The following is a 19230-nucleotide window of genomic DNA, read 5'->3' as shown; positions in this document are numbered from 1 at the left end:
TTTACCAGTGCTTAGCCATAACTTCTGTTGCAACATATTACTAAAAATGAAGGAACACTATACAGATAAATTTGAAACTCTGTGTAATCAAAGATCAAGGCAAACACAGAGGGTTCCTCACATAGTTCTGTCAACACACTTCATCCCTGTCTCTCCACTGCCAATCCCTTCCAGCTCCAGGATGTTAGTGAATAAACAATATTTACACAGGCATTCTTTCCCACTCCCTCTTCTGGGCAGAAGCTCCTTTTTCTGGTTGGAAAGTCTACTGGAACTAAGATTTTAGTACTTCTAGCTTGTGTCCTGGAGAATTCTGATAATCTGGAACCTGATCTTGCACTTAGTGAGATCAGCAGCAAAACTTTCACAGATGTAAACCATGTTATAATATGATAATATACAGACAAGTTGTCAGAATGTGTCCATAATTTATTTTAATGTATGCATCCATGTGCTTATATACGTCAGGGAAGTATTTTGCTTATGCTATACCTGGTAAAACATTTTCTAATCCTGAATAACATTGTAAACTTATACCTCATCAGTTCTCATCTTATGATCCTTTACCTGAAGCTAACAGAAAAGAAATATTTATCTCAATCAAGTTTCTTCTACAGGTAACTGTCTTAAGGAAAACTGAAAGGGATAAAACTAAATTTGCCCTCAGAATAAATTGCTTTCTTGACGCACTCAGAGACAAGATGATCTTTGTCCACAGAGCTCCCATTTCACATCTCTATGAAGAGCTGCAGATCATCCAGCTCAGTGTGTAGGTAAAAGGTATTTCTTCCCTAGGCTTACTAACAGAGCCTTGTGCTAGGTCTGGCACAATGAGAAGGAATAAATACCTTGTCCAGTATTTTAAAAGCCAGGTAGAATGCCCAAAATTACCTTTGCATTAAGCTAACAGAAACAAAAATGACTTTTGAAACACTGTGCAGCTCCCAGACAGAATCCAGGAATGCTTCCATACAATTACCCTGTCCGAGTGGCCTGTAGCTGTTGCCAGGAGCTTTCCTCTCTTCCAGTCCCAGATACACACCGTGTTTTTGGCATCCAGTCCCACGGAAGCCAAACGCTGAGGAGAAACAACAGCAATCCAGTTAACAGCAAATCAACCCCAAATCACTTTGCTGTAGCTCCCAGGATTATGTGCACAAAAGGATTTTCCCACACGTGATGTGGGTTTGAACCACATTGCAAAAGCAAAGCCGTTCACACTCAACATTTACTCACTGCAGAGAGCACTGAAATGTCTCATCTTCTCTAAAAGGTCAGGTTATTGATATCAGGCTACCAATGTTCCACGTGAAATTCTTACCCTGAAACATCTGAGGTGCTTGTTTCAGGTGCACACCTCTCTAGCACTTTGATTTATTAGTCTGATAATAAAAGTGAAAGGAAAATAAAAGCTTTCACTAGTTCCAACTACTGCTTTGTTCATTATGCTCATTTTGTTGAGCTTTAGAACCAAAACTGGATGTACTTTTAATAACTGCCTTTTTTATTGCTTAGTTTATCACATCACCAGTTAAAATAACTAAAACAATGAAATGATAACCAAGCTCAATTAAAGTTTTATTGGTCATCAATTAAAAGAACTTAATTTTAATAATTTTCCCATCTCAATAATGGGAGAAATAAAAAGAACAGAATAAAATGGAGGCAGCATTCTGGCAGGGAAAAAGCAGAGTGCATCCATCTGTGACACGCCCAGAAGATCAGCCATTACTGGGGAAGTTGTAGGTCTTTTCCCTTCCAGCGACTGTCCTAATTTTGTCCAACTTTATATGAATTCCATAAAAAATTGGCTCAAATTTTGATAAGCAAATTGTTTAAAATCTGGAACTGTCTGTGATAACATAAAAGGACTGAGCCAGCAAAGAAAACAAGTGCCATTACCACAGACTCCTCTAAAATGCTGTATTAGGAAAAATATTAAATGCAATAAAGCTCTTAACAACTGAATAACAGAGAGAGGAAATAACTGTTCACAGAGGAACAGAAGGCTCCAGTTCTCATTCTGCAGCAATAATTCAGGGAGCAGTTACTCAAGGCCTTTTCATCCCATTCCTGAGTGCAAATACTGAGTGCACATCTTCCCTCCAGGGAGAGCCCCTGCACAGCCTCTGCATTAACTGCAGTAAGTTCACACACCCACCCCGTCCCAACAGCTACAGTTTCTTGATTTAGAGGAATGAAATAGGTGTTTTGGGACCTTGGTTTAATGAGAGATGACAACAGGCATTACCCTGATGCAAAACCTGCCGAGTGAATAATGCAGAACTCAACCACTGTCCCACCAGAAAATGCCCCAAGCAATGTGATATTAATGAAAACAACAACAAAACAAAAGCCCTCCAAAAAACCCAACTCAACATCCCTCACCACCACCACCAGAAAAAACTATTCACAGACTTATACCACAAGTTCCTCTGAGTCCAGTCTCCTTCCATGGGAATAAAAACATAGAGAATTTAAATGAGCCATTCCTAGAGGAACATGAGGTTTTCACAGGGCAATCTGGACATGTTCTCAGATATTACTGGGAGGAACAAGGTTCCTTTGGAGGGTTCACCCTACAGGGAGGGCAGAACTCTGTCAACAGGCTCTGACTCATAATGGAGCTGTGAAGGGAGAGTTAAAGAAGTCTGTATGGTGGAACAAAGAAAAAAAATTACAGTTTTTGCAGGAAGTCACAATGTGAAAGGATTTCTGTGCTTTAACATTACTCAAAACGTTAATAGAACTCAGGAGCTGCTCAGTGTCAGTGTTACAGTACTCCCAGCTGCAGGACCACTGAGAAACTCCTCTGGCCCAATGGCACTGCGGACACAGAAGAATCACACAAAGGAGCCCTGCATCCATCAGCAGCCCAACAGTGGGAAACAGGAAATCAGACCTTAGTACTGGGAATGGCACCTATTTCATATGTGCAGACAACGCCTATACATGGCTCCCTAAATGCCTCCCCTCAGGGCACTTTGGCAACAACCACAAGGAGAGTTAGGGCCAAGAGAACTTTTTCCAGGGAAAACTTTCATCCAGGGAGAGCAGGACAATCTGCAATTATACTCCCTTGATTTCAGAAAGCAATTTAATCCAATGTTACAGTTGTAACACTCTGTACTGGAAAATGAAGCATTGAGACTTGTCTAAAAGAGACAGTCTCAAGAAAAGGGGGACTTGACAACACAACATGGAGAATAGAAATGTTCAGCTCCCTCGAGACTGCAAAACAGAGCATAGCTACTGACTAGCAAATTAGATAAAAGAATATAAAAGACACACAGGATATTAAAGGTGGCTGGAACCAGGGGACAAACAGATAATGAGGAACCTGAGGGGGACTTGTGGCAGTTCTGTATCAAGAAACACCAGTGCATGCCCTGAGAAGTTCAAGGCAAGGTCGTATTGCCAGCTCTCAGTGAGAACAACCCCCTCTAGACAACCCTCTAGGAGCACAAAAGGAGTTCCAGCAAGGGGCAGAGGCACAGAAATTAGTTCTAGGGAAAGTGGTGTTTATGTATTAGCTGGGAAGTATATTGTAATATGTCTGATCAGAAGGGAATAAATGACCTGTTGTAGAGTTTTACAACACACATTTGATTAGAGAGAAAAAAAAAAAAAAAATCACTCCTCCAACTGAGTCCAGTGCTGGAGTAAGGAATGGCTGCTTTCTAAAACTTCAAATTGTGTCAGAAAGTTTAACCTTAGCTGACTTTGGTATCAGCAGGGAAAGCACTATGGGAAACTAAGAAGTACTTTATATTTTCTTTTAACCTTGGCCTGCTGAGGAAGGGCTCCAGCCAGCAGAAAAGTGATAAGTGCTGAATTTCCTTTTTGGGTGAAACAAACTTTTATTTCTTCTTCTGGAAAGGAATACGACAGAATTCTATTCAGAAAATTCCCAGAACTACCAGAAGAAAATATCTGCCAAGCAGTTTAGGCACATAAATAAACAATTATTTTTAAATCTACACAGATTTGGAAGATCTGGCAAAAGAAGCCTAGTGCTGCATTTTTAATTTTTTCATTAGGTGTGTATACATTTTGGCAGTGCCATTCTCACTCCATTAAAAAAATATTTTTAGAAAGCACATAAAAAAAGGTTAATCTGAAATAGAGCAGAAATTGAGCTGTGGGGCATTGATAAAATAGTTCAGTATGAGGCATCTGCTTTATAAGTAATTCTGTAAGGGGAGATGTTAGTACTTTTAAGAAGAAACTGTAGTTAACTCCCAATTGAAGAGAAGACATTTTTAATTACAGGCAAAATGACAGCTCCTCATTAAATGTTTGAACCAAGTGCAGTTTCCCTCCTGCCAAATGGCAGCTCCTGCTCAGACAGAAAAAGCCCAAACTAAAATATGTATTTTTAAATAGCAACACTTCTGCAAGAAATTCAGTTCCCATCAGGACTGTATTAAACACAGGTAACACAAAATAGAGTCAGAGTGAATTTCCTGTTTGTCTCCAAAAACTGTATTGAAGGTACATAAAACAAAGGAAGCATTCAAGCTCTCCCCTGTGCATTGATGATCTCCATTTATTAGGAACTATAACAAACCCTGTGCACACCCATCTGCATTCCCCACCCAGTGGAACATGAGGCCAGGGAGGCACTGCAGAACGACTGCGCTGTCTCCATGCAGGGTCAGCTCCAGTCTGGCCAGCAGGAATATTTCCCCACTAATTCATCCAAAAGGCACAGACATCCCAGAGTTTCTGGTCCAGCAAAAGTGAATTAACTTGGCTCAGGGAGAGGTGAGGTGGCCCTGTTTGAGATCCCTGCACATGGAGCAACGCTTGCACAGGAGCACACACAGAGCTGAGCTGAACCCATGGAGATGCACTCCGGGAATGCAGCAGAGTGACCTGGGCTTTGCCCCCTCCCTACTTTTATTTAGGAAGTGGAGAGCTGGCAGAACTAGTAGTGAAAAGAATACAGTTCTTATTGCATCTGTACCATTCCTGATTGCTGCATTTATTTGTGTTTTGGGGCTGGAATACAGATCTTCCCTGGCTTTTAACAGCCTTTGGATATAAAAGAAGGAAAGCTTTGCACTGGGAAGTGCAAGCAGTGTCTGTTTTGCCCTGTGACAGACACCAGCTCCCTTGGGAATGCTGACTAAACAAGCCAGAACTGCCAGCAGCTCTGAGCTCCAAATACTCACAGACTTCCTCCCATGCCCTTTAATTCTGGCTCAGCACAGCAGCCTCTCCTGCACAGCCAGGGAGAGCAGCAAAAAGCCAAGATGCATTATCCATATTCATGTTCTCCCCAGCAGTAGTCATTCTCCAGATATAAAAGTGTTCAATGCAAATTTTTATTTCCAGAATAAACTGCAATTTCTCAAGCACTTCCAGAAAGGGAATTGTCACTGTTCTGCAAGGTCAGGGAGTTTGCATTTTAATTACAGCAAGCACTCATCAGGGCCTTCAGGAAGGCCTCCACCTCAAACTCCCCAGACTCATGAGTCTTCACTCCCATGAGGCACAGAAATAGCTTTAAAAAAAGGTTTAACCATCAGTCTTATGGTGTTAAGTTAAACATGAGGGAAAAAAATGAAAAGCATTTATTTCTGAATGAACAATATCTTTAAAAAATATTACACCATTAGCAATTTTGTTCTGTTGATCTGAGGGCTTTCTTGTCTGAGGTTTTTGGTATCAGCTACTCTAAGTGTTTTTAAAAATACTTTTGTAAGTATTACATCAGGAAACTCATTAGGACAAAATTGCCATCAATAATGACAAAAATTGCACAGCCAGATATTTATTGATAAAGCTCTGTGAAATATTTCTTGGGTATATATGAATTTTAGGTCTACTTGCTTAAAGCTTTTAACAGTGCCAGAGAGAAAAAAAAATCATGGTGTTTAGCTGGGACCAGCCCACCATTTAGTTATATTATAAATTTTGTTTCAAGATATCATCTCAACTAATCACATTGTAGAAAGCCACACTGTGTGTCCTAATGCCATTATTCAATTAAACTGCCTGTGCACCCCAGCCAAGGAGACTCTCCCAGCAGTGAGATTAGTGCCGTTCTTCTGCCAGAAAAGCTGCAGGGTTCTGAGGGCTTTGCCAGGAACTGATTTCTTTGGACAGCAGGTGACAAGTACATGGTGAAGCCATTGCAGTTAAGCCACAGAGGAGCATTTCTGCTCTGGATACCTGTCCAACACCCGATGCCTCCACTCCACTTGGATGCCAAGCTGCGATTTCATCCCAAAAGCACCTCCTGTGCAAGAGCTGCGTTTGCAGTCCTCCTACTGCAATTACAATTACCATACAAACCAAGGCCCTGAACAGCAATCACAACTCAATTGTAACAGGAGCTCCAACGCTGCAGCCCTGTAGCTGCTGAAACACCAAACATTTAAGGTGCATCTCTCAGTGAACTACAGCTGAGCTCAGAGCCCAGAGGAGGAGCTGTACTGACCTGGCCGTCCGAGTCGAAGGCCAGGCAGGCGACGCCGTGCGTGTGCGCATCCTTCAGGACAGACACGGTCTGGACACGGTAGGAATCCCAGATGCAAATGTAGGGATCCTTCCCAACCTGCCCCGTGGCTACCAAGGTTTTATCCGGGTGAACTGCAAGGCTGCAAACAACACACTTCAGTTAGAACACGCTTTGGGCACGATCACAGCAGCTGTCTTCAAAACTCAGTCGATTCCAGTATTGACTTCAAATGTTTTGCTGAGGCTGACATGGTGAGTGCAGAATACAATTTATCATGTAATAATATTTTAACTAGAAAAAGGAAAAGCATAATCAGAGAATTTTTAAGTACTTTTGATTGATAAGCTGATTGAACACAGACTCAGATCTTAGTCTTTCACAGGTTTGTAATGGATGATTGTCTACTAATTATCCTCTTTTGCACATCATCTCAAATATTCTGAAATATGGACCAGAGGCTGAATAATGATATTGTTCACTATGAGAAATACACACAAGAAATCCTCTCATCTTCAAATGTTTAAACATAGCAATCTCAGAAGAAACACAGAAGTAAATTGTTTCACCAGAATCAAACCATGTATGTCTGCTCACAACCCTTCAGATATGAAAATAAGAATAAAACCTCTTTGCAAAGTCATATGAATACAAAGGCAGTTTTAGACAGTTACCCAGGAAACAAATTTGAACAATGGCTGAGTATGCATGTGAACTACACATGGAAAAAGAAAACATCCTATTAATAAACTGGCACTCACCGGTGGCTGAGGGGAGCTGAATGCTTCCGCTATCCCAGGAACAGATAAAACTAATTATTATGAAAAGTTAATCAAAAAGCTTAAGAAAATTTCATAAACATATGCATGTCATGGAAAAAGAACAGTTGTAGCACAATTTACCTGTTTTATCTCCCCTGTCCATTTCTCCTTTCCTCCCCAGGCTAGAGTTGTACATTATATTGTGCATCAGCTAATTCACCTCAGTTCTACACCTACACAGGCAATAAAAGGTGGAACCACAAACTTGAGGTGTGGTAGCTGTAATTAAGTAAGAATACTTTTCTTCAAGAACCAGAAGGCAAATATTAATTGGGCTAATCTCTCTTACTGCTAGAGCAGAACTTAATTACACATGCCACCATTTAGCACAGAGCAGTTCTCACACACCAGAGCCTGTCTTGGGTTAAGAGCACGAACACATTTCCTAAACATCAACATGTCTGTACTGAATGTCTCTGGTATTTGTTTTATCCTTTTTGATGCATGAAGTCAGCCAGTGGGGGAACTAAAATTAGGGGGTAATATCAATTTTTGGCACCTAAATTAGCAGTCTGATTTCCCAGCCCTGCTGAGGACATTCATCTCCTGCCGCTAGCTTTTCCAATGCACCCCCTGCCCACGTTCAGTCTGGCTGTTAGATAACCAAGGGCTTATTTTTGGCAGACAGAGCAGTGGGTTAGAGGAAGGAAATGAAGCAAAATTTCAAGAACAACTCTTGGCGACTGTTTGTTACCTGCATATGACTTATATGTTTGATGTGTTTTCAGCTATTAAAAAAATCTGTTACATAGGTCATGTGCTGTCTTCAGGGTGCATGCAGATTTCCACGCCCTTCTCTGCCTCCTTAAATGGATATCAACTTGATTGGCTGTGTTTTGAACTGTAAAAGAGCAATTTCTAAGCAAACATCCCGTAACTGGACCATTTGCAAAGAAATCACATTGGTATTTGCACCACTGGAAAACACTGAAACACTGTTGTGTTATATTACACAGAAATGCAATTAGAAGAGACAAGGCACTCAAACAACAGCAATTTATGGTATAGAAAACACATTATTACAGGATTAATTCCTATTCCTTCTACAGGGAGGACAAGATGTAAGCAGGGTGGGCTGAAGAAATTTCCCAAGAAAATTTATCTCTGTTTTCCAGATGTGAGGGAAAAGGACACGAACCCCCTTCTGCTAGGAGCTGGGATGCAAACAAGGGATCAAAGCAGCAGCAGGTGCTGTCGGTGCTGCCCACTGGCCCTGGCAGCCACTTCCCCAGGCAACAAGAACTCCCTCTGTGGGAACAGCAACAGGAGCAGCTGCACACACAGGGAAAGAGGCAGAGATCAACTGCTTTAGGAGTGGCCATTCCCTTCCTTCCAGGGAAGGCAAAGACAGCAATGGGATTCCTGGCTCAATGCACTGGTGTGAGTTCCAAAGCACTCTGATGTAGCTGCAAAACACCTCTTTGATCCAAGTGCCTCCAAAGGCACTTTTACACAAACAATCCATTCAGGATGAACCAATACAGCTCAGGCAATATTTTAACATTTTATCTCATTAATAAAAAGGTCTGTTAGAAAGATCTTTCAGGGAACATTTCCTTTTCCTTCCATTTGAAAATCAACAAGCCTGATTCTAAGCATCCAAGGAAGGCTGGAACGGTGTTAATTTAGGATAATTGAAGATGCCAGACACGTGTTTCAGCAGGGTCTGATGAAATGCTCTATAAAAGTCATTAGTGGATCCATCTGGTCTGGGGGCCTTGCCAGATGGGAAACTCATACTACCTCCACAATTTCTGTTGCAATAATATCCTGCTCTAAGATTATTTTTTTAATAACACATTAGAAATCCAACGGACTAGAAGTATTTGTTTCTTGTCTACATTGTATCCTGTCCATATTGCTTTTCTGTAAAGGTTCCATACACCTGTAAGAAGAGTAGGGATCTGAAGTTCCAAATAGAACTAAGCAGAAAAGTTCAGCTGTGGCTCAAGCCTCAAAAGGAGCTACAGAGAAGGCAGAGGTGCTCTTTTCACATGGATGCACAGGGAGAGAGGACAAAGGCAAGAGACACAAGCTGCTTTGTGGGAAACACTGTCTGGCTACAAGGAAGACATTCCTCACTAGAAAAACTAAAGATCAGGATAGTTGCCTAGAGAAGTGGTAGAATTCCCCCCATTGGAAACGGCTCAGGACTTAACTGGCTTGAGAAGACCCTGAATAACCACATAAGGCTGTGCTCTCAGGAGAAAGTTGGATTGGGTGATCTCTGGAGGCCCCTTCGAAACCAGAGCTTTCTACGGCACCAAATACTGAAATACATCAAGAAAGTCTAAAGTAATAAAAGTAAAAATGCATTTTGGCTCACAGCAGTTAACCTGCATTATATAATTGCTCCCTGATGCTGCAAAAAGCAAGCACTTGTGTTATCTTTAATACAGGCATACAGAATCGAGGGAGACCTTGAAATGGGTGTATCAGATGTGAGATAGATGTTTAAATCTCACTGCTCAGAGTCTTTTAAATCTATCACTGCACTGCCCTATTTATCAGATAGGCAAAACACTTTTCCACTACAGTAATGAAAACCTGAATATTTGCTTTTGTAGTTTTGGTGCATAATTTATATTTTCTATTTCAAATGCCATATTAATTTGAATTCATCCTATCAATAATTCATTGTTCATACAAACCAAAGCTGGTTTCCAGAACATCCCACCTGACAAAAAGGAAACTGCTCTTTGAAAAGGAAACAAACACCTGCAGTTCTGAATGAAATTACTGTTTCAGGTGGACTGTCACCAGCTCTTGACAATATAATTCATCCTCAGTGCTGGGATGTTTTGCAATTTAAAGCAGTGTGCAAATTTGATGCTAATCTAAAATAACTCCAGGTAGTTAAACACTGATCAATTAATCTCTACTTCAAACACATCCAGTTTTAATTTTAGGATAACACTTCCTGTTTAGACAAACCCTTACAGAATTCTGCAGTTTTCTGCAACAGTGCTAGATCATGTTAATGGAGACTTGGGGAGAGACAGATACTGTCTGTATTCTATCAACTCTCTTCAGGAAGTCTCTTTTCACAATGAAAGAGTTGTTTCTTGTTAAAAATCATCTACAAACCCCACAGTTTAGCAGAACAGAGAACACACCAGGTCTTCCTTCAGAATTTAGGTCAAACTTGTGAAGTACTCAGGGCAGTGACTCTGCTACACTTGAACAATGGACATATTAGACAACAACAATTTTTCTTTCTCTGTTGCAATATCTCTGAAGAAACAATATTTCCAAAAAGCTCCAAGTCTGTCCCAAAATAGCCACAATGTGCCAGCAGGTATTTTCTCCTTTGTTGCCTCCTCCTGCTCCTGGCAGGACACTTCCAGGCTCCTGGAACGCCAGGGAGCTTCTGCATTTGACTGCTCACACAGTGCTAAGGACAGAGCTGTCCTCACATGGCAGCAAAGAACACAAACACTCACTCAGCAATTCCCCATTTCACAGAGCAAAATGAGTTTCTTTCCTCAGTTGTGGGGTCAAAAGGGAATTCACTGTACAGACAGAGCTATCCTAGCAGCAAAATAAGGCAGGATGCAGCCTGATCCTTGTTTCTGAATACAACACAAAACATCATCAAGCCCCATTGAAAGGAATAATGGAACAAAGACCAGCAGTTAAATGGAAGCAAATGCAGGGGGCTTCAGGAGCAAGGGAATGTCAGAAAAGGCAGAGGAGCCAGAAAAAGGGAAGAACAAGGCAACAGCAAAACAAACCCCTCCAGATCTGTAAAAATTGAGAGAACACTGAGTAGAAAACTGCTGGAATCTGACAGGATAATCCTACATCTAATCTCCCCCCAAATGAGTTCTGAAACACCAACACCACAACCATGTTTTGAGGAAAATCCAGCTCTTAATAACACAGGAGATCATCGCTCCGGCACAATCACAGCTCCCAACCTTTGCCTCCTCCAGCACAAGCCTGAGACCTGCAGAGCTGGCAGGCAGATCACACACCACAATAACCAATTTTATTTGACATGCACCATAGGGCAGGTGAGGGAGGCTTTGGGAGGGCACTGCAGGCATGTGGAACAAATGGGAGAGCAGGTCTGTTAGCCCTGAGACACAGACACTCTCTGTGTGCACATATCTCATGTATAATACAGTTGATACACACACTCATACAAGTGAATTGCTTTTTTTACACATCTGAACATATAGCTCTAATGATACTTTTAAATACACTAAATATTGCCACATGCTTCTTGCAAACAGCTCAAGTCCACAGCATATTTATCCTGACAAAATAAAAACAGAAATGCTGATAAAAATACTGCAATGGCAACATTTTAATTTACTGGCTTGATTGCTGCATGGCGATATCTTGTTTATATATAACAGAGAACAGAATATGTGTACAGAATGATGGGCTTTTCAAAAATCATTTAGACATTTTTTAGGTCCAAGCTCTTACTATCTGTTCCACTGCTGGTTTTCCCCTCCATGCTCCCTGTGTAGGAAGAAGAGTGATACAGACACAGGTTCTAGCATTTACTCATCACCCTGCATCAGCTTCCAACTTCCAAGAAGCCAGGCTGCCTCTGAGCCACAATTCCCGGGGCCTGTCCCAGCCAGCTCCCATCTGCTCCTCTGAGGAAGCAAACACCCCCAGAGCAAATGAAGTCAGAGCAAACTTCAGAGTGACTGGAATCACTGGCTTGGGCTGGGCCATAAACTGGGCCACAAACCGAATGATTTATGAAGAGGAGGTGCAGCTCAGACCTAATGAAGGTCCTGGAAACACAGACATGGACAGCTGCTGTTCAGCTCGAGCACACTCAGAGTGCCCTGGCAATCCTAGGGGTATCTTGACAGGGGTTTTATTTCTAACTGTTTTCCAGAACTCACCTGGGGTACAATGGTGACAGAAGCACACAAAGTTATAACCATTACTGCCACTCTTCATCCTTGGAGAAGTCCTGCTGACCTCCTCCTTGTGTCAGTGTTTGTTATTCAAGCCCATGCAGTTACTCCACCACATGTCAATAAGGTTTGTTCAGCTGCCCAGGGCTTATCAGAACTCCTAACAGATCAAGTCCCAAAGGCCTGAGCATGGCAGAACATGGAATTTCTCATGGCACCATGGAGCAACAGAGGGATCAGAGTCAGGCCAGATTTAAAAAGTAAATGGCTTTTGAACACGTGATTAAAATGTCCCAATAACAGGTGAAAGATGCAAAAGAAATGTAATGCTTTGAGCAAAAGCATTCTGCACTTTAATTAAGACCAGCTCTGATTTACACTCATATGCATCTGTACACAGAGAAATATTGGGCAGATTCCCAAACGAAAAGGGAACAGCAGCACAGCACAGTCCTGCAGCACTGAGGCTCCTCCTCACACATGGCTGAAGTTCTCTAATGATTTATTTCCTTGGATAACTCATGGATATTTTACAACTCTTGAGCTTCTCCCAGTGAAAAGCAATCCCAGGAGACTTTATCCAAAGCTCACACTATGACACTGAAAACTAAGCAACAACAACTGTTGATGTCCTCATGAATTGTGGGGTATCAGTAAGAACTGATCAGGGAAAACACCCAGTATTTCTTATGAGCCACACCACCCCACAAGAAACCCTGCTGTGTAACTCTGAAATCCAAACACCACATTCCAGTTTTCCTATGCATGCTCAGAATTCCCATTTGAGTCTAACGATATTTGCATTCATGATGATGAACCAAACACTTGTTTTGACAGCCAAAGCAGTTGTAAATAAATACCCCAAACAGATATACATGACACCCTTCTCAATATAAACACTGAGATTTGATGCAATCAGTAAAATGGACCTGAAACTAACAGTTGTAAAGAAAAATCTGCTAGAATTGGAGACTAAAAAGAGGGTTGGGAAAGAGCAAGAACTGTACTTAGCTCAGCATTGTATTGGCCCCTGCTCTATTCTATGCTTATGATACTTTATAGACCATGTAACACATTCTGTAATAAAATACACAATAAAGCAGCAAGTAGATATTGGTCTATGATGCTGAGATAAAAACAGCAACTTAAATGCTATCAGTGATTTTTCAATACTTGGAAAGCTAATTAAACACTGCTGTAAATCCAGTGCTGCTCAACAGGAACCACAAAACGTCAGTTTCATCTGGTAAAAGGAATTTGAAGGCCAGTCTGAACACTGTGACTGGAAATATAAAATTCATACATCAGATAAAACCTGGCAGTGAAGAAATCACATGCTGGAGCCTCCTTCATTTCCTGTGTTCACCTTATTCCAGCCTGGCTGTGGAAACACGGAACCAAATGCAACCCAAACGAGAACACAAACCATGTACAGCTGCTGGCAATCAAACCCTTTATTTTTCCCATTTCATCCCACTCAAGGGCTGAAACAACTGAAAATGGCCTGAATGTCACTGTGCCTTTCCCACAAAGGCAGGGATGTGACATCATTCAAAGATTAAGTCGACAGCTCTACAACTGGTGGTCACAATGAACCACCAGTTGTAAATCTGCTCAGCAAATCTGAGCACTAATTAATTGTCCACATGCACTAATTAATTGAGTGCCCGCAGCATGGTGATAGGTGCAGATGGCCCCCCCGTGCTTGGCAGCACAGCAGTGGGTATCCCCAGTGGGGGATTCTCCTGTTCCCTCCAGAGGCTGGTTTAGGCACAACTGCTCTGGCATTTCCTCGATCTACTCTGCTTTTTGTGTAGCCAACAGTCAGCACTGAATATGGGTATAACTATGCAGATCACAGTCTGAATCAAAACATTTGCGGCTAAAAAAGAAGAGAGGGAAAATGGGAAGAAAATTTTGGAAACAGGACAGACAAAAGACAGAGCTGACAAAAAGAGGAATCATGGGGGAGCTGCAAAATGAATATAAATGTGATAAAAATAACAAAAAAGCCCAGAGAACAGCCAAGGAGAAATAGGAAACACTGCAGAGAACAAGGAAAAAAACCCAGCCATTGTCACAACTTGCCTGGATCACTCCCACTTTCATTTTTAGTTTAAGAGAGTTCATCTCATCCTCTTGAAAATCCCCAAGTATAATCACATCTTGGACAAATTGTACGGTCTAACAAAACTCCCAGGCTGTGGTTAAAAAATTCACACTGGGATAATAATACTGTTTGCATAGGTTTGCCCTCACCTGATTATAAGGATTCTAAGCCTGGGGAGAGTGTTCCTTCTTCAAGGGCAGCAAACACAGCTGTATCCTATTTGAGCCTTCTTCTCATGGTTATCCTGCCCTACAACATTTAAAGTTTAGGCACTTCAGCACAAGGAGAAGAGGAAGGGTTTGATTCCATAATGTATCAAACCAGCACACCCTGATCATTCTTTGTATACTGAATGTCTGCAGGAATGATAAATGTGGCAATATTGGATGTGGCTGGTAAAAAGTGTGCATTTTTAGACCCCTCAGGATAGGGGGAGAATGCTTTTTTCCTCATTATCTCACAGGAGTGCAAACCCAAGACCAACTGTTCTCAGGGAAAATATCTTTCTATTTTAGAGGTTGAAAATCAGCAGAAACAGGAAAGTTCTTACACGATCACATGGATGTATAAAGTTCTTACACAATCACATGGAAAGTCTGCTCCCTGTTTGGCCATGCTGAAGTGAATAACAAACATCAACTGGGGCAGAAACCACTGCAGAGCAAATGGAACCATATGTAACATCAGAATGGGTTTGTTCTCTTAACTTCCAGTCACAATGGATCAGCAGCAAAGTCATGAGTTATCAGTTCTACGAACACTCTTGCCAGGCTTCTGAAGTTCTGCTTCACCCGTTCATTATACAGAACACAAATACAAACACTACTAAAAATTCAAACACTGTTTATAACAAATACTTACTATAAATCTATTTTCCTTTTTTCTAACAATTCAGACAAGAATTGTTCCTCTACAATTATCCACAAAACAGTTTTATTTTTCTGAGAAGGGCACTTACTAAAATAAGTGTGACTTTTGTTAGCTTGCTTTACATTGTATGACACAACTTGAAGATTCTAAGTATCAAGTGTCTCTTTTGTGTGAGACAGATTAAACTTAAACCTCTGTTAAACTTCTCAGATACCAGAATTTACCTGGTTTCCCAGAGCCTATTCTAGCTGCAAGACCTTACCCAGCTATAGGCTATAATTAAACAAAAAGCAGCTAAGCACCATTGCTTTTACAGCAAACACATAGAACAATTAAAGATTAAAACCAACGCCTTGATTTCACCATACTCTGCTGTCCTGCTGATGACAGAGTTACACAGCACCATGGCAAAACCAACAAATGATTCACCATTAGCATACCAATACTCTGCACATAAAACCCAGAAAGATAAACAAGAAAACACCAAAGCAACACACAGAATTTAACGCTGATTAGAATTTCTCACTGCTTCCCCTTTAACCTTCTCTCCTTTCCACCACAGGCTTTGTCAGTTTGGTTCTGTGGTGGTTTTAAAAAGCCTAAATAAGTAACAGAAGTACTCACCAGGACTCTGGAACAGCTTTGGAGAGGGCAGTTCAACAATTGAACCCTTTACAAAACCTCCTGCTCCCTCCCCATTCCAGCTGACCCCGGGTTGTCACAAACGAGGACCTGGCAAGCCTGGGTACAGGGATTTGCATTGCTCATTGCTTGGGTTAGCTCTGTTACTCCTAAATTCTGCTGATTAAATTCAGGTGAAATGCTCACCTGAGAACAATCTGTGCTTAACAGGTGGCAGACAACAGAAAATTCCACAGGACAGAGCTGCTTTTTATCAGAACAAAAGCAAAGACTCAAATCCACGTCAATTTAACACCATAACATTCATTTTTCCAGCCAAGGTCTTTTTCCCAGTGGAATCTCTAAGGCAGGGATGTTACACTAAACATCTTGTGGATCTGAGGTGTTTGCTTGGCTGAGTGGAGGTTTTTAAATGTCTAGAGAAAGGAAGCTCATTTTGAAGCTTTTTACTGAAAGAAAATCCTTATTAGTCACAAGCAAGCAAAGGACACACTTTTAATGGGAGCTTGGCTCATGGCACTGCCTGCAGATATTTGAAATGTGTCCAAAACTCAGCTGCTCACACTGAAGGATGGTGTGTATTTTGCTCCACTTGTGAAAATGCACCTAAATTCTCTCAACTCACATGTCTTAGAAAAATCACCATCAAGACACACCTTCCTTCACTCAGCACATACAAATATTGCTGTTTATCTTTACAGAAATTACTAAAATAGCAGGAAGCTGTTATCCTTTGTGTAAAACCCCAAAAGTCTGTGAATTAAAGAAGCTGCACCTGCATCGAGTGGAGGGCAGAAATTCACCTTGGTCATTTTTAGAAGTTAATTGTATATAGAAATTATAATTAGGAAAAAGGTTTATTTTTATTTTTTTGTGCATTTCTTGGTTCACTGATTATTTTTATGTGTAAAACAATAGTTCTTGGATGTTTAATTGTTCAATCAGCTTTGTATAGTCACTTTAAAATGTTTTAATTGTTCCACTTTTAATTTCTTTTTAACACTTAGTATTTTCCTGGAGTGTTGTTGAATATTTCCTCTAATTCACGTACTACCGTGTTTTGTAAGTATTTTATCTGCTTTTATTTTAAAAATATATTAAACTAAGGAGAAAAGAAGGGAATGGCTTTATGAGTTACTTAGAAAATAAAGTTCACCCCAGTCTGGAGTGCCATACAAAAGCAGGCTGCCTGAGCAGTTAGAAAGTCCATTTTATTATTCCATCAATCAATCCACTGTCAAATGAAGGAAAAGAAAGAAGCAGTTTCAAATGTAAACATTAATAATCATTCCACAAGCCAAACTGAAATATTCCTTTGCCTTCTGGAATCTCACAAAGGCTGTGCAAGCTCGAGATATGTATTTCTTCAGACTCATGTGGATATGAGCAGCGCATTCAGATCATCAGGACTAGAAAATCGAATTTCTTCTTAGACTTCCACAATAGAAAATCTTTGTCTAGAGCCCAAAGAGCAGGAGTTAATACCAACATGCCAAGTGCATCAGACATCCCCTGTCTCTGCTACAAGTGCTGAAGTGAAATAAATCAAAATGCTGTTTTCTCCAGAGCCGTTCCCACAATCATAATATTTCAAGTTCATATCAAAATGTAGGATTTGAACACAGTAAATTCAGCTAACTCAAGTTACTGCCCAGGGTCTGTGGGACACAGCCCAGGGTACTGTTACTAGAATTTTGTACTGCAAACCAGCTTCTGAGCTGATTTGCGGATTCAGATCTTTTGTTGTGCTCCCAGTATAGACAAACAGATCGAATAGGAAGCAGAATTAATTTAGGTAAGGGTGCATTGGAGGAATTCCCAGATTTGCCACAGAAGGAAGAATAAAACTGAGGAGAGTTCCATGCCAGTAGTACCTAAGTTTGCTGGTTTAAATTATCTATATTACAGTCTGCACCACTGACATACTTGCAGCTCAGCTGAAATTACAGCTGTCAGTATTTTCTGATCAGATTTGTATTTCTGAAAGCAAAAGATTAATAGAGATGACTGGTGTGGGAGACATTATCCACATTCTGCTCTCTCTTACAAAAATATCAGACGAGTTGAGAAACAACCAGAATTTTAATGCATGTTAATTTGAGCAATGCATTTTGCATACATTTGCTTTTATTTTTGTATTCTGCAGGCAGCTGGAATGAGTAAAAAAAGATCTGTAATCATCTCAGAATTAGGAAAAAAAAATGAAAGCCAAAGCTTTATTCTATATTCATTATTTAAATATTAAAATAGTAAAATTATATACTTTGGCTTTCATGATCTTATAACAAAGCCACAAACATATCTAGAAGTGTTTTCACTTTTACTTGAAATGAGATTCATAATATGACTGGAACACACCTTAAAAATATTGTTTTGTTTAACATGGTATTAGATAAAAGTAACTATTTCATTTATTTAGAAAATTACTGAAATGATTGCACTTCTTTGTAATGACATTCAAGTTCTCTTATTTGGCTGCAAACAGGGCTCACTGAATGGGATTTTTACCTTTTTCTAAACTATCCAGACCAGGTCCAACAGGATGTCACCCCTTATCAGTATTTTACAACCTCCAGGTACCAGACAAAAACTCCCCATAAAAGCTGGAGATTGGCATCTATTTTCCAACAATTCTTTATTTTAAAACCTCCTTCACTTCGAGATGTAGGTTTAGGAAGAGAAGCCATTATAGGTTTTCTTTTCATGCCCTTACAGGTAATACACACATTTGAGAGCCAGTTCTTCCTAGGCAGGTGGAAATAGCTTGTTCCATAGGAAGTTGGTCTCTCTTAGGTTTCAGGTCAGTGTTTTGGGAATAATCCAGCCCCTTCCTCAGAACAAACACCTCCACTGATGAATTGAATTGCCCTCAGCCACTCAGGAGAGGAGCCACAACGTAAATATGGATTTTTACACAGAAGGGTGAGAATGGAACAAGCAAACAAACACAAAAAATGCAAGAACAGAAGGAAGAGGAAATAAGACAGCAAGGAAACTTCCCATATATTAGTGCAAGAATGTCTCAGAGTTTGAGAGACTGAGGCAGCCTTTAGGGGGGTGACTGTGGGGTCATGATGAAGAGCACATTCCAGCAGCTGAGTGGGAGTTTAATTGATAAGTCTGAAGTCATGCCCTGAAGGCTGGTCAGAAGCACTCATCTTTATTCACTCTGTCAGCTGGGCCTTCTTGTTACAACGACATAAGAAACAGAAATAAAATTAATTTGAGAAAAAAGGAAAAAATATTCAGTCAAACAAAGCATAACCTAAAATATAAATGAGGATTCTAATTAAGAAAAATAAAGTTTATGTTCAGAATGTATGAGATGCTGCCAAATTTTTCTATGAACCAAATTCCTCAGGGCTTCTGCTGGTTTCTGGAAGAGCTGATCAAAACCACATGCTTACATTTTCAAGGTAAGATAGGGGGAATGTG

General features: G+C 40.6%; 1 protein-coding gene across 2 annotated transcripts in view; it reads right to left on the bottom strand.

Annotated features, from left to right (window-relative positions):
* EML6 (EMAP like 6) overlaps window positions 1–19230 on the bottom strand; it is a gene marked incomplete at both ends in the record, with an annotated part of 84179 nt that overhangs the window by 53427 nt on the left and 11522 nt on the right. For both annotated transcript variants that reach the window (XM_084201679.1, XM_084201680.1), the window contains 2 exons: window positions 980–1078; window positions 6449–6608. In XM_084201679.1, coding sequence (XP_084057805.1) covers window positions 980–1078; window positions 6449–6608 — 259 coding nt within the window. The remainder of the gene's footprint in view (window positions 1–979; window positions 1079–6448; window positions 6609–19230) is intronic.

The sequence above is a fragment of the Fringilla coelebs genome (assembly GCF_963513975.1).
Source record: "Fringilla coelebs genome assembly, chromosome: 3".
Lineage (NCBI taxonomy): Eukaryota > Metazoa > Chordata > Aves > Passeriformes > Fringillidae > Fringilla > Fringilla coelebs.
Note: the sequence above shows the minus strand (reverse complement) of the source record. Positions and strands in the feature narration are given on the sequence as shown.